We start from the raw sequence: 13,101 nt of genomic DNA, 5'->3' as shown, positions 1-13,101 counted from the left end.
GTGTGTGTGTGTGTTACCTCGTGAGCAGTGACCTGACAGCTGTGTTGAGATGGTAATGGTCACTGAGGGGGTTGTTGTAATTTAAACACAGCAACAGAACCAGAACCAACATGGAGACGCACACAGATGACTCTCTGCAAGAGCACACAATTCAATTCAATGAGATCGTTCTGATACTGGCATGAATACTTTTTATTGCCAAACCAACAAGGAATGAGATGACAGATACTATTACAAGAAATAAAAGTACAATACATGCATGCATGTACACACACACACACACACACACACACACACACACACACACACACACACACACACACACACACACACACACACACACACACACACACACACACACACACACAGACACACACACACACACACACACACACCTGAGTGTGTCAGAAATGGACGTTTCCCTTCTTCTCTTCCCATCAGATATCCGTAGCTCCGCTGCAGACGGGGGGCGAACAAAACGCAGGTAGCGAGCTCGCTGACGGGCTACAAGCACCTGTCAATCGAAACACGAGTTGATTGGGTAATTTACACTTCTTGTCCCATCCCTCAACCCCTGTACAAGCATAGGTTTCGGCTGAGAGCATCAAATAAGTTCGATCAGAATAGAATAGAATAGAATGGTCATTACTTCATCAAAATTGAAGAATGTATCTTGAGCGTACGGGGATGGTCTGAAGCGAAGCTTTTCGGTTGAAACTTCACGATCGCTCCGCCTTTTCAAATCCTCCTTCTCAAACGTTGGTATGATGTCAGAGAAACTATTGAATTCTGGGTTGTTCCTGCGCCAAATAGACACAACTACTGCCGCCATACATATCTATAAAAGAAAGAGTTTCATCAAATGAAATTAAAGTGTCTGAGTAAAATGGTCAATTAACAATAAGACAACAAGAATATGAAGGATGACTTATATTCTGAGAAATATTCTGAGTTAAATATTGTCTCTGTCGGGTGGAAACCTTTTGCTTTAGTTTGACGCTGTAGTATGATGAAGTAGAGCGTTAATTTACGAAAAAACACAAAGAGTTAAAATATGGAGATAGGAGATTTCTGCCCGACAACAACGATATACATGTTTGGTTTAAGGAAGGTTAACATTTGAAGGTGTTTACCAAGACCGGCTGGATGACGAACACACAGAACAACAGAGAGAAGAAGAGCGAGTGGATCCACAGGAGAACTTTACTGCTGCTGAACCTGACACACGCACGCACACACACACACACACACACACACACACACACACACACACACACACACACACACACACACACACACACACACACACACACACACACACACACACACACACACACACACAATAATGTTATGGACATTATACATTCAGGACCAGTTTGCTGTAAACTCTCCCCCTTAATACAAAGTTGCTACAAACTGACAAAATCAATAATTTGACACAAAATACTTAATTTCAATCCGATTTGAAGCGTCTGGGAAAGAAAGCCCTCTATACTAATGGTCTGTTATGCAGAAATAACAGACAGCAGAATGCCTTAATTGGCCAATCAGAACAGAGCGTCTACCTCAGCAATTCCCAGCCAGTGTGTCCCCAGATAATTGGCAAAACACTAAGATTTTATCATTAATATAACATTAATATTTAAGAAATGAATGTAAAAAAATATAATAAATAAATAAATAAATAAATAAATAAATAAATAAATAAATAAATAAATAAATAAATAAATAAACAATAAATAATATAATAATAAATAGGAACTTAAAATATACTACGTTAGTTCCGTTGATTCATGCCCGAACACAATCGATTGATTGACCATGAAAATAAACATGCTCTGAAAACGCACACGGCAAACATGCTCTGAAAACGCACACGGCCCACCCATCTGACCACTTAACACCAAGTGGTCAGATGGGTGGGCCGCGAACGCTTTCGAGATTTTCAAGGGGGGGCCTGATCCAGAAAAAGGTCGGGGACCCGGCGGTCTACCTTATCCCCAGCAGTGCAGACAGCACCAGACAGGACAGAGACAGCACCAGACACAGCAGCCAGGCCAGCTGGTGGCACCAGCCTCCTCTCCCAGAGGATCTGATGATGATGTCGTTGCTCTTGTCATCGCCGCCACGGTCGTCAAACGGCCTGGCCAGGAAACCGTAGTCGGCGTTGGAGACGCCTTCCTTGAAGCCACCGGTCGAGCTCGAGTACGAATGGACGTGGTCCGTCTCCCGCTGGATCACTGGATCCTCTTTGGTTTGGGTCGGCGGGTCTTGCTGGGTCGCCGGGTTGCCCTCTCTCTCTCCTGTTATCTTTTCCTGAGGGACTAGATCTGTGCTGCCGGTGGTATCTGCATTCCTCTCACTATACTTGGTGACTAGATCCCTGTCATTCCCATTGGTCACCAGATCTTTCTGAGAGTAGTAAAAGGGTGAAAAGGGGAAGGGATAAAGAGTTATTGAACAGGTGGACCTTGTGATTACATGGTCTGCTCAGCTGCTGGCATACTGCAGCCAGCAGAAAGGTTTTCATTGTATTGGTGAGGAGGAACCACTGTAATAATGACCTGATATGTCTTGCCCCAGGCATCCTGTGTCCACTGCTGCAGGGAGCTCCATGAGAGGTAGGACTCCAACACGCTGTCATTCAACAACACACCATCTGCTTTGGAAAGGGGTAACAGCAGACAAAATACACATAGAGAACAACAGTTGGAGAGCGAAAATGGGGATTTAAACAAAAGAAGGACATTTACATGAGACAAAAAGAAAACATTTAGATCAGGGATCAGGTCAGGTCAGGTAAAGTCAGATCAGCTAAGATCAGATTCACTTAGGTTAGGTTATAAATGCAGTTCGCTGGGCTCATTCAAAACAGCCCTAAAAACTCATCTTTCTGGAGGCCTAAAGAGGAGCTAGTACCAGTTTCCCTGTAGACAGACGACCCCCCCCCCTCCTCTTTTTTGTACATATTTTTTTTATTTTTTCATGCTTTTTTTGTATATAGTGGTATTTCTTCTGTATTATCTGTATTTTCATGTTGATTTTTTAACTGTTTGGTTGGTACTATATATGTCTATGAAATTAATTCAAGGACCCCAACGGAAACAAGTCCGCAAGGACTTTTTTGGCCGGACCTTTTTTTAGACAAAAGCATTATAAATGTAACTGTGTTGTTTTACATTCTTTTGCCTAATAAAAATTTCAATCAATCAATCAATCAATCAATCAATATTAGATCAGAATAGAAGGCTTTCTCTGACATTCTATAAGCCTCCATTTCTTTTGCTTTCAACCATTCTTTTATGGATGTGTTCTATATTTTATGTCATTGTTGTATCGAAAAGGTCCACTGACTCAGCTTCAGCTTTTTGAAGGATGGATGGCCCCACATTTTCAGGTATTTTGGTAGAAAATCTGACCTTCAACGGTGTACACATCGGGCTTTCTGTCTCGTCTCAGTCCGACCCCTGACTCCGTCAGTTTGACCTCACGCGAACGGAACAGGAACGATACCACCGTCGCCGCGGGCAACACAGCCAGCACACTAAACCACGCCGTCGTCAAGGAGACAGCCGAGACGTCGATGAGGCCCAACTCATACGTGAACTGCAAACAGGGGACCAGTAGTTGATGGGAGGAGAGAATAGCATTATTGTACACTTATGTTGAGGTTCTTTGGGTCTCTAGAGCAGTGGTTCCCAAACCTTTTAGCTCAAGACCCAAAAGAGAAATTAGACGTTTGCCCGGGACCCAAACTAGTGAAAATAGCAGATTTACAAGCTCACAACGCGTCGCTTTGCGCAGCGTTGTGAGCTTGTACATCTGCTATTTTCACTACTTCTTTTTTTACTTCTTTTTTATTTGTAATTTTTTTTGTTTTAGTTTTTTTATTTATCTTTTGAAAAATGTTGGAATTTATTTTAATTGATGAAAAGTTGTGATTTTTTTTGTTTAAACTTTTTTTTTAATCTTTTAAAATAATATATATATATATTTTCAAATGTAGGAAACGAAAAAAATTGGATATTTACAGATGAAACAGTGCTCTAGTCTAGAACTTTGAAAGTTTTTGCAGCAACCTACTGTACCTGGTCATCCATTTGTGATATGAGTAGCGTGTTGACACACATGTAGCCCAACAGTAGCAGCAGACATGTGTGGAGTCTCTGTGTGCGTGTGAAGACGCTGGGGGAGGGGCAACTGTACACTGACGACCACAGGTGGAAGTCAGCCAAGTAATCTGATAACTTGAGATAAAACAACTGTAAACACAGATTTAGGTTAGATGTCTGCACATGTAAATAATAATATACAACTAAATAGTGTGTGTGTGTGTGTGTGTGTGTGTGTGTGTGTGTGTGTGTGTGTGTGTGTGTGTGTGTGTTACAGTACCTTGGCAAAGCCGAGTCCCTGACAGGAAACCCTCAGCCTTCTTTCCACTTGGCCGTCACTCTGACCGACGGCCAACCAGCACTGACCGTGGAACAGCCAACTCCGCCCCTTAACCTGATCTGGATTCACCTGATTTCATTTTCAAAATAAAAGCCAATGTATGTCGACATCAGGCACATACATTTCATAACCTTTGATTTAGTTTTAACCATTGAATCAGTGTTACATGAAGCATTTACCTCAGACACCTCAACTTGTTGGAGGTACCAGCTTGGGGAGGGTCCAGAGTTGTTGTGCCAGAGGTGAACGCCCCACAGTGGACCAAGACTCTCTGGAGTACTGCAGAGTCACAACCACAGATTCATGTAAACAATAAACCCATTAGAACAAGACTCTCTAGTACTGTAGAGTCACAACCACAGATGAACGTAACAAAAAACAACAAACAGCACTTTGTTTTACCATTTGTGAGATCATGATTAGTTAGAACGTAGCATTATTACCGAATGCACTGACATACAGTATTGGCGCTGGTACAGGTAACCTACGTAATAATCAAAAGGAAAAGGCTCTCATCCCATGTAGTAGACTAGGAACACATTAATAGTAATATGTTTTATGCTGCTGCTTTGACCAGCACCACATTGTAACATATTTTGAATCTCAACGGGAATATTCCTGGTAAATTGTAAGATTATGGACTGTGTTTAAGACTATAGGCATGAAAACAGTAACAAGTACTAATAATACTTTACCTGAGTATGAAAGTGTCTCGAGAGTTCCTCCTGAACAGAGTGCATTCTGGGCTGTGTAGTTCGCTGGTCTGCGAGGCTCCATCCTCCCCATAGAGAACTATGTAAACCTGATAAACACAATAGAGATAAATAAATGCATAAAAAAACATATTTTCACACACAGGTCAAAGGTGATCTATAGTCCCTTTTCCACCACAGGAACCTATAGTCTCAAGTTTGGTTCCTATAATAGATCACAAAGTGCCTGCTCCTGAGGTCATACAACCATACCTGATGGTTCAGGAACTATCAGAGTAGAATCAGCGGCACTGGACATCAAGCTCTTGAGAACGTCACACACATCATCATTATTAAATGAATAATGTATAAACATGGTGTTTCAAAACATAAACCTACTTCATTGATTGGAGTCACCCAGGGGTATATACTAGGCCAACTTCCTTTTTTCCCCTCTACACCAAATCTCTTCACCCAAAAAATCTGATTTACAAGCTCACAACCCATAGTAACGTGATGCGTTGTGAGCTTGTAGATCTGCAATTTTCATCAAATTTTCGCCAAATGTTCACCCCAGAATAGGAATTCTAGGGTTCATTTGGTTAAAAGACAGCGACAAACAACTAACACAAGAAGACAGCCATGTCTAATTACAGTCATGTAGTATGTAACAGGAAGAGCATAGACATGAAATTTGTTTTGAATATTGTTTGAAAATATTTGGATAATTGGATCATTGATCATTTTGGTGGCCTATTTGTTTGACTTGGAGAATGTGTGTGTGTGTGTGTGTGTGTGTGTGTGTGTGTGTGTGTGTGTGTGTGTGTGTGTGTGTGTGTGTGTGTGTGTGTGCGTGTGCGTGTGTGTGCGTGTGTGTTATTTAGACATACTGTTTGATTGACCACAAATGCTAAGAATGATATTTAGATACCATGTTGTTTAGACAGATGCTAGGTTTGATGTTTACTTGGTATCCTAGTTACGTAATAGTTTTCTTTGCACTCTATTTATTTGACCATTTACCCTGTTGTTTTTTGACTAGGGCTCGTGACATTATAGGTCACCCTATGCCTAAATTAATTTAGGGTAAAAAAAAAAAGAGGACCACATTTTCTGAACTTCCATAAATATCCTAATTTCAAACAGGTTGCAGTAAACCTAGCGTCATAGTTTTTGGTCAGTTTACATTTCACGCTGCCCCAGAATCTTTGGTGCTATTTTTACATTTGTCAAAAACATGTGTTCTGTTCTCACACTTTCTATGCTGTGCAGTGTAGTACTGTGGAAAAAGTAAGTACACACCCCATGAAAACCCATTTCAACATAGTTATGTAAACCTAATGACAAATGACAGTGTACCGTAACCTTAATTCAGTTTCTTGAATTGATTTGGACACATTTTTTGGAAAAATGCTCAGAGGGTGAGTTTAATGAAAGGCTACGATGTTTTTTTTTAAATAGTTGCCCACCCTTCAGTAGAGAACTCCTTCAGCTGTGTGATGTGTGAAGGCTTTCTTATACAGTATGTATTTAATTTCTGCTGGATTAACATCTAGGCTTTGACTTGACCATTCCATTTCATTTGTTTTAAATCATTCTTTGATGGATGTGTTTTATTATGTTAGGTCATTGTTGTGTTGAAAAGGTCCACTAATGATTCAGCTTCAACTTTTGACAGATGGCCCCACGTTTTCCTGGTAAGATGTAATCATAGATGGTTAAATGATGATAACCTGACCAGGTTCTGAGTCAGAAACTGCAGCCCTAAACCATAATACTCCCAACACTATGCTTTTACAGGTTTAGGTTTTTGACTGTCATTGACTGCAAATAACTCAACCCTGGATCAATCTGTAGATAATCTGTTATAATAAGCTTTGTATATGATGCCATTATGGATCTACTAGTTAAATTAGATTTATTAGATTTTTTGTTAAATCACATGTTTTGTATGCCATATTAGTCCAAAAAAGTATTAGGACAGGTGAGAAGGGATACATTGACTCCTGTGACTGGAGTCAAAGTGGAGTGATTAGAAACACAGGTTGCTAAAGAATCCATATCTCTAACTTTCAAATTTTACTAAAATGTAACTACCTGTATACCTGGTTACATTTTTACATAAAGTTAAACATTTATTGAAGAGGGACGTCCAACACAGCAGCAGGCCTTAACTGTGTTAGAAGTTGGCACAAAATTCAATATTCATGACCTTGTGCTGAGTTATATAAAGCGAAACGTCCCGTCTGCTACATTCTCACCCACCACAAGAGCAGGTGAGATTTAAGGATGGCGGCTGCTGTTACTCTGCTGGTGTCCCTGCTGTGCCTGTCTGGCACAGTGGCTCAGGGACAGGATGGAAACGTCACCCGCAACCAGTTAAGTGGAGAAACCAGCTCCACCCCAGACTTTTGGACAGAACTGATGTGGTTGAGAGACATGGTGGTGGAGCAGAAAGTGCAGCTGGTGGAACAGAGGGTGGAGCTGAACAATGTGAGAGATGAGCTGAGCAATGTGAGAGACAATGCCAACAGCAGGATTGTAAAGCTGGAGACAGAGAATGCAGGTAATGCATTAACTTGAACCCATTAAGACCTGACTTTTTCTCAAACCTTTCATGTCAAGGACCCCCAAAATGATATGTATTTGGCCGCGGACCCCCCCCCCATCTCAAAATATTTTGTTCCAGGGACCCCAGAAGCAAAGATTTGAGTAAAATATTTGTGAAAAGTGAAAATGTGTGCAAATCTTTGATTATATGTATTTTTAAAGAGATTTTTCAAAAATGTTTGCTGTGTATATCTGCTATTTTTGAATATCCAAAGAAATCTAAATTGACACAGATGCTTTCCCTGTTTTAATGGGTTAATAGATCTGCAGAGAATTTGAATCAGGGCTTTTTCATTTTCTTTTTGATGTGTGGCCTTGTTCTGATTATTTATGGTTATTTAAATGACTATAAAAGTGCCAATTCATTTGTGTTTACAGCATTACGGAATGATGTGTCAGCCCTGAAGAGAGAGAACTCAGGTGAAGTAATCTTTTGTTCTATAAAAAAAAAAAAGAACATTCCTTCTTCAACAATCCAGCAACTTAAAAAATGGTGAACACAATAAGTAAAATTCTGTTTGGTTGTGTTCACAGAGAGACCAAAGGTGGCTTTTTCTGCTGGACTGTCAGACCCAGGAACAACAGTTCTACTAGGACCCTTCAATACTGATATCACACTGGTGTTCAAAAACGTACTCACCAACATTGGCCAGGCCTACAACCCAGATACAGGTGCTGACCTTTCTCTTCTACACAAGCTGAATCAATGTATACAGTTCTCTGAAGAAGCCATGCAAGTTATATTTGTCTCTAAATCATATTTTAAGAAGATTGAGATGTTTTGCATTGGTTTGGCATGTTTTCAGATGCTTACATTTATTATATGTACCATTATTTGTATTTATATCGTTTCATATTATTTTTGGCTCACTCAGCAAACATCTGCTCAGATGTTATTATACGTAAATGTTATTATCCGCTGAATAGCATCACTAATGTCTGCTTGTTCTCCTCTGGTGCAGGCGTGTTTACAGCTCCGGTCAGAGGACTTTATTACTTCAGATTCACTGCTGCCGAAGGCCGCACTCTTGGGCGGATGGGTGTGAAACTGTACCAAAACAGCAGGCTGATTCTCTTTAATACAGACGGCAATGGTGATACATGGGGTTACGTTCACCTGTCTAATGCATTGACTATCGAGTTACAGGAAGGTGACGTGATCTACATGAAACTTGCTACTAATACTGGGCTCTATGATGACCACTACCGCAGCACATGCAGTGGCTTTCTGCTATTTCCCATGTGAACAGAACACCACTGCAAAACACATGTATGGACAATGAATGGCCCGCCTCTCTCTCTTTCTCTTGCTGCATGTTCTCACTCAGTACTTTGGTCTCTAAACTTTTTTCCGGTTGTTGATGATGTTTTCCCTTTTTTTCTCTGTTTTCTTTTTCTTTAAAAGCCTCCTGTATTGTAAATTAGCGTTTCGCTACAAATAATTAATACAATGCATAAGGTTCTTGTGCATTGTGTGTTACTGTTCCAATGTTATGCCAATGTCCATATCAAATAAAATAATCTACATCAACAGTTACTAGGTCTGTCTAAATCTGTCAATATCTTTATTTAACCCATCAATAAATGAACATTCTTTGATGCTCTTATCACAGTCTTCAGTAACACATAACTACTCTGCCTATGATATCTATTAAAAGGCTAATATTAAGAAACCCTATAGTCTATGGATGGTAACAAAAATAAAATAGAATGTTACAAAACGTTTTTGTATGTTACTGTATTTAAAATATAATGCTATTTAATTTAGATACTGTAGTGTAAATGTTTGATGTTTGTTTGTTTGCTTGATTACAGATAAAAAGGTAGTTTAGACAGATGTTTGGTGTATCCTAGTCCTAGATATGTGTTGTTCTGCACCTGTTGTTTGTTGACTAGGGTTCATGTCATTTACTCAGATCTTGCACTTTGTACTGTATGTCTCTCTGGATAAGAGTGTCTGCTACAGTAAATAACTATGTCGTAAGTAAATCCTCCTTTATTTTTTTGCTTCCTACAATTAGTTTTTAATTATTATTTCAAAAGATTTTCAAAAAAATCGACCGAAAATGTCAGAAGTTTTCAAAAAAAATCCATGAAAAAAAAATCTAATTCTAATTCAGAGGGGGAAAAATACTTTTAGTGAAAATAGCCGATCTACAAGCTCACAACACGTGTTGTGAGCTTGTAGATCAGCTATTTTCACTAGTTTGGAGGTGGCTAAAGAATCCATATCTCTAACTTTCAAATTTTACTAAAATGTAACTGTACCTGGTTAAATGTTTACATAAAGTTAAACATTTATTGAAGAGGGACGTCCAACACAAGCAGCAGGCCTTCCCACAAACTGTATTAGAAGTTGGCACAAAATGCAATATTCGTGACCTTGTGCTGAGTTATATAAAGCGAAACGTCCCGTCTGCTACATTCTCACCCACCACAAGAGCAGGTGAGATTTAAGGATGGCGGCTGCTGTTACTCTGCTGGTGTCCCTGCTGTGCCTGTCTGGCACAGTGGCTCAGGGACAGGATGGAAACGTCACCCGCAACCAGTTAAGTGGAGAAACCAGCTCCACCCCAAACGTTTGGACAGAACTGATGTGGTTGAGAGACATGGTGGTGGAGCAGAAAGTGCAGCTGGTGGAACAGAGGGCGGAGCTGAACAACGTGAGAGATGAGCTGAGCAATGTGAGAGATGAGCTGAGCAATGTGAGAGATGAGCTGAGCAATGTGAGAGATGAGCTGAGCAATGTGAGAGATGAGCTGAGCAATGTGAGAGACAATGCCAACAGCAGGATTGTAAAGCTGGAGACAGAGAATGCAGGTAACATTAACTTGAACCCATTAAGACCTGACTTTTTCTCAAACCTTTCATGTCAAGGACCCCCAAAATGATATGTATTTGGCCGCGGACCCCCCATCTCAAAATATTTTGTTCCAGGGACCCCAGAAGCAAAGATTTGAGTAAAATATTTGTGAAAAGTGAAAATGTGTGCAAATCTTTGATTATATGTATTTTTAAAGAGATTTTTCAAAAATGTTTGCTGTGTATATCTGCTATTTTTGAATATCCAAAGAAATCTAAATTGACACAGATGCTTTCCCTGTTTTAATGGGTTAATAGATCTGCAGAGAATTTGAATCAGGGCTTTTTCATTTTCTTTTTGATGTGTGGCCTTGTTCTGATTATTTATGGTTATTTAAATGACTATAAAAGTGCCAATTCATTTGTGTTTACAGCATTACGGAATGATGTGTCAGCCCTGAAGAGAGAGAACTCAGGTGAAGTAATCTTTTGTTCTATAAAAAAAAAAAAGAACATTCCTTCTTCAACAATCCAGCAACTTAAAAAATGGTGAACGCAATAAGTAAAATTCTGTTTGGTTGTGTTCACAGAGAGACCAAAGGTGGCTTTTTCTGCTGGACTGTCAGACCCAGGAACAACAGAAGTAATAGGACCCTTCAATACTGATATCACACTGGTGTTCAAAAACGTACTCACCAACATTGGCCAGGCCTACAACCCAGATACAGGTACTGACCTTTCTCTTCTACACAAGCTGAATCAATGTATACAGTTCTCTGAAGAAGCCATGCAAGTTATATTTGTCTCTAAATCATATTTTAAGAAGATTGAGATGTTTTGCATTGGTTTGGCATGTTTTCAGATGCTTAGATTTATTATATGTACCATTATTTGTATTTATATCGTTTCATATTATTTTTGGCTCACTCAGCAAACATCTGCTCAGATGGTATTATACGTAAATGTTATTATCCGCTGAATAGCATCACTAATGTCTGCTTGATCTCCTCTGGTGCAGGCGTATTTACAGCTCCAGTCAGAGGACTTTATTACTTCAGATTCACTGCTGCCGAAGGCCGCACTCTTGGGCGGATGGGTGTGAAACTGTACCAAAACAGCAGGCTGATTCTCTTTAATACCGACGGCAATGGTGATACATGGGGTTACGTTCACCTGTCTAATGCATTGACTATCGAGTTACAGGAGGGTGACGTGATCTACATGAAACTTGCTACTAATACTGGGCTCTATGATGACCACTTTTACCGCAACACATTCAGTGGTTTTCTGCTATTTCCCATGTGAATAGAACACCCCTGCAAAACACATGTATGGACAATGAATGGCCCTCCTCTCTCTCTTTCTCTTGCTGCATGTTCTCACTCAGTACTTTTGTCTCTAAACTTTTTTCCGGTTGTTGATGATGTTTTCCCTTTTTTTCTCTGTTTTCTTTTTCTTTAAAAGCCTCCTGTATTGTAAATTAGAGTTTCGCTACAAATAATTAATACAATGCATAAGGTTCTTGTGCATTGTGTGTTACTGTTCCAATGTTATGCCAATGTCCATATCAAATAAAATAATCTACATCAACAGTTACTAGGTCTGTCTAAATCTGTCAATATCTTTATTTAACCCATCAATAAATGAACATTCTTTGATGCTCTTATCAGTCCTCAGTAACACATCACTACTCTGCCTATGATATCTATTAAAAGGCTAATATTAAGAAACCCTATAGTCTATGGATGGTAACAAAAATAAAATAGAATGTTACAAAACTTTTTGTATGTTACTGTATTTAAAATATAATGCTATTTAATTTAGATACTGTAGTGTAAATGTTTGATGTTTGTTTGTTTGCTTGATTACAGATAAAAAGGTAGTTTAGACAGATGTTTGGTGTATCCTAGTCCTAGATATGTGTTGTTCTGCACCTGTTGTTTGTTGACTAGGGTTCATGTCATTTACTCAGATCTTGCACTTTGTACTGTATGTCTCTCTGGATAAGAGTGTCTGCTACAGTAAATAACTATGTCGTAAGTAAATCCTCCTTTATTTTTTTGCTTCCTACAATTAGTTTTTAATTATTATTTCAAAAGATTTTCAAAAAAATCGACCGAAAATGTCAGAAGTTTTCAAAAAAAATCCATGAAAAAAAATCTAATTCTAATTCAGAGGGGGAAAAATACTTTTAGTGAAAATAGCCGATCTACAAGCTCACAACACGTGTTGTGAGCTTGTAGATCAGCTATTTTCACTAGTTTGGAGGTGGCTAAAGAATCCATATCTCTAACTTTCAAATTTTACTAAAATGTAACTGTACCTGGTTAAATGTTTACATAAAGTTAAACATTTATTGAAGAGGGACGTCCAACACAAGCAGCAGGCCTTCCCACAAACTGTATTAGAAGTTGGCACAAAATTCAATATTCATGACCTTGTGCTGAGTTATATAAAGCGAAACGTCCCGTCTGCTACATTCTCACCCACCACAAGAGCAGGTGAGATTTAAGGATGGCGGCTGCTGTTACTCTGCTGGTGTCCC

The 13,101-nt window shown here is 39.4% G+C and overlaps 1 protein-coding gene across 1 annotated transcript in view; it reads right to left on the bottom strand.

Moving 5' to 3' along the window:
- pkd1l1 (polycystin 1 like 1, transient receptor potential channel interacting) overlaps nucleotides 1-13,101 on the bottom strand; it is a gene marked incomplete at both ends in the record, with an annotated part of 66,256 nt that overhangs the window by 16,581 nt on the left and 36,574 nt on the right. The window contains 10 exons of the mRNA XM_080418284.1: nucleotides 18-134; nucleotides 396-514; nucleotides 1,134-1,218; nucleotides 1,994-2,412; nucleotides 2,565-2,659; nucleotides 3,420-3,606; nucleotides 4,089-4,262; nucleotides 4,393-4,521; nucleotides 4,632-4,731; nucleotides 5,148-5,254. Of these exons, the coding sequence (XP_080274410.1) occupies nucleotides 18-134; nucleotides 396-514; nucleotides 1,134-1,218; nucleotides 1,994-2,412; nucleotides 2,565-2,659; nucleotides 3,420-3,606; nucleotides 4,089-4,262; nucleotides 4,393-4,521; nucleotides 4,632-4,731; nucleotides 5,148-5,254 (1,532 nt within the window). The remainder of the gene's footprint in view (nucleotides 1-17; nucleotides 135-395; nucleotides 515-1,133; nucleotides 1,219-1,993; nucleotides 2,413-2,564; nucleotides 2,660-3,419; nucleotides 3,607-4,088; nucleotides 4,263-4,392; nucleotides 4,522-4,631; nucleotides 4,732-5,147; nucleotides 5,255-13,101) is intronic.

Source organism: Gymnoscopelus braueri (genome assembly GCF_963280865.1).
Source record: "Gymnoscopelus braueri genome assembly, chromosome: 21".
NCBI lineage: Eukaryota > Metazoa > Chordata > Actinopteri > Myctophiformes > Myctophidae > Gymnoscopelus > Gymnoscopelus braueri.
The sequence above is the reverse complement of the archived record's forward strand: the minus strand, read 5'-3'. Positions and strand labels throughout refer to the sequence as shown.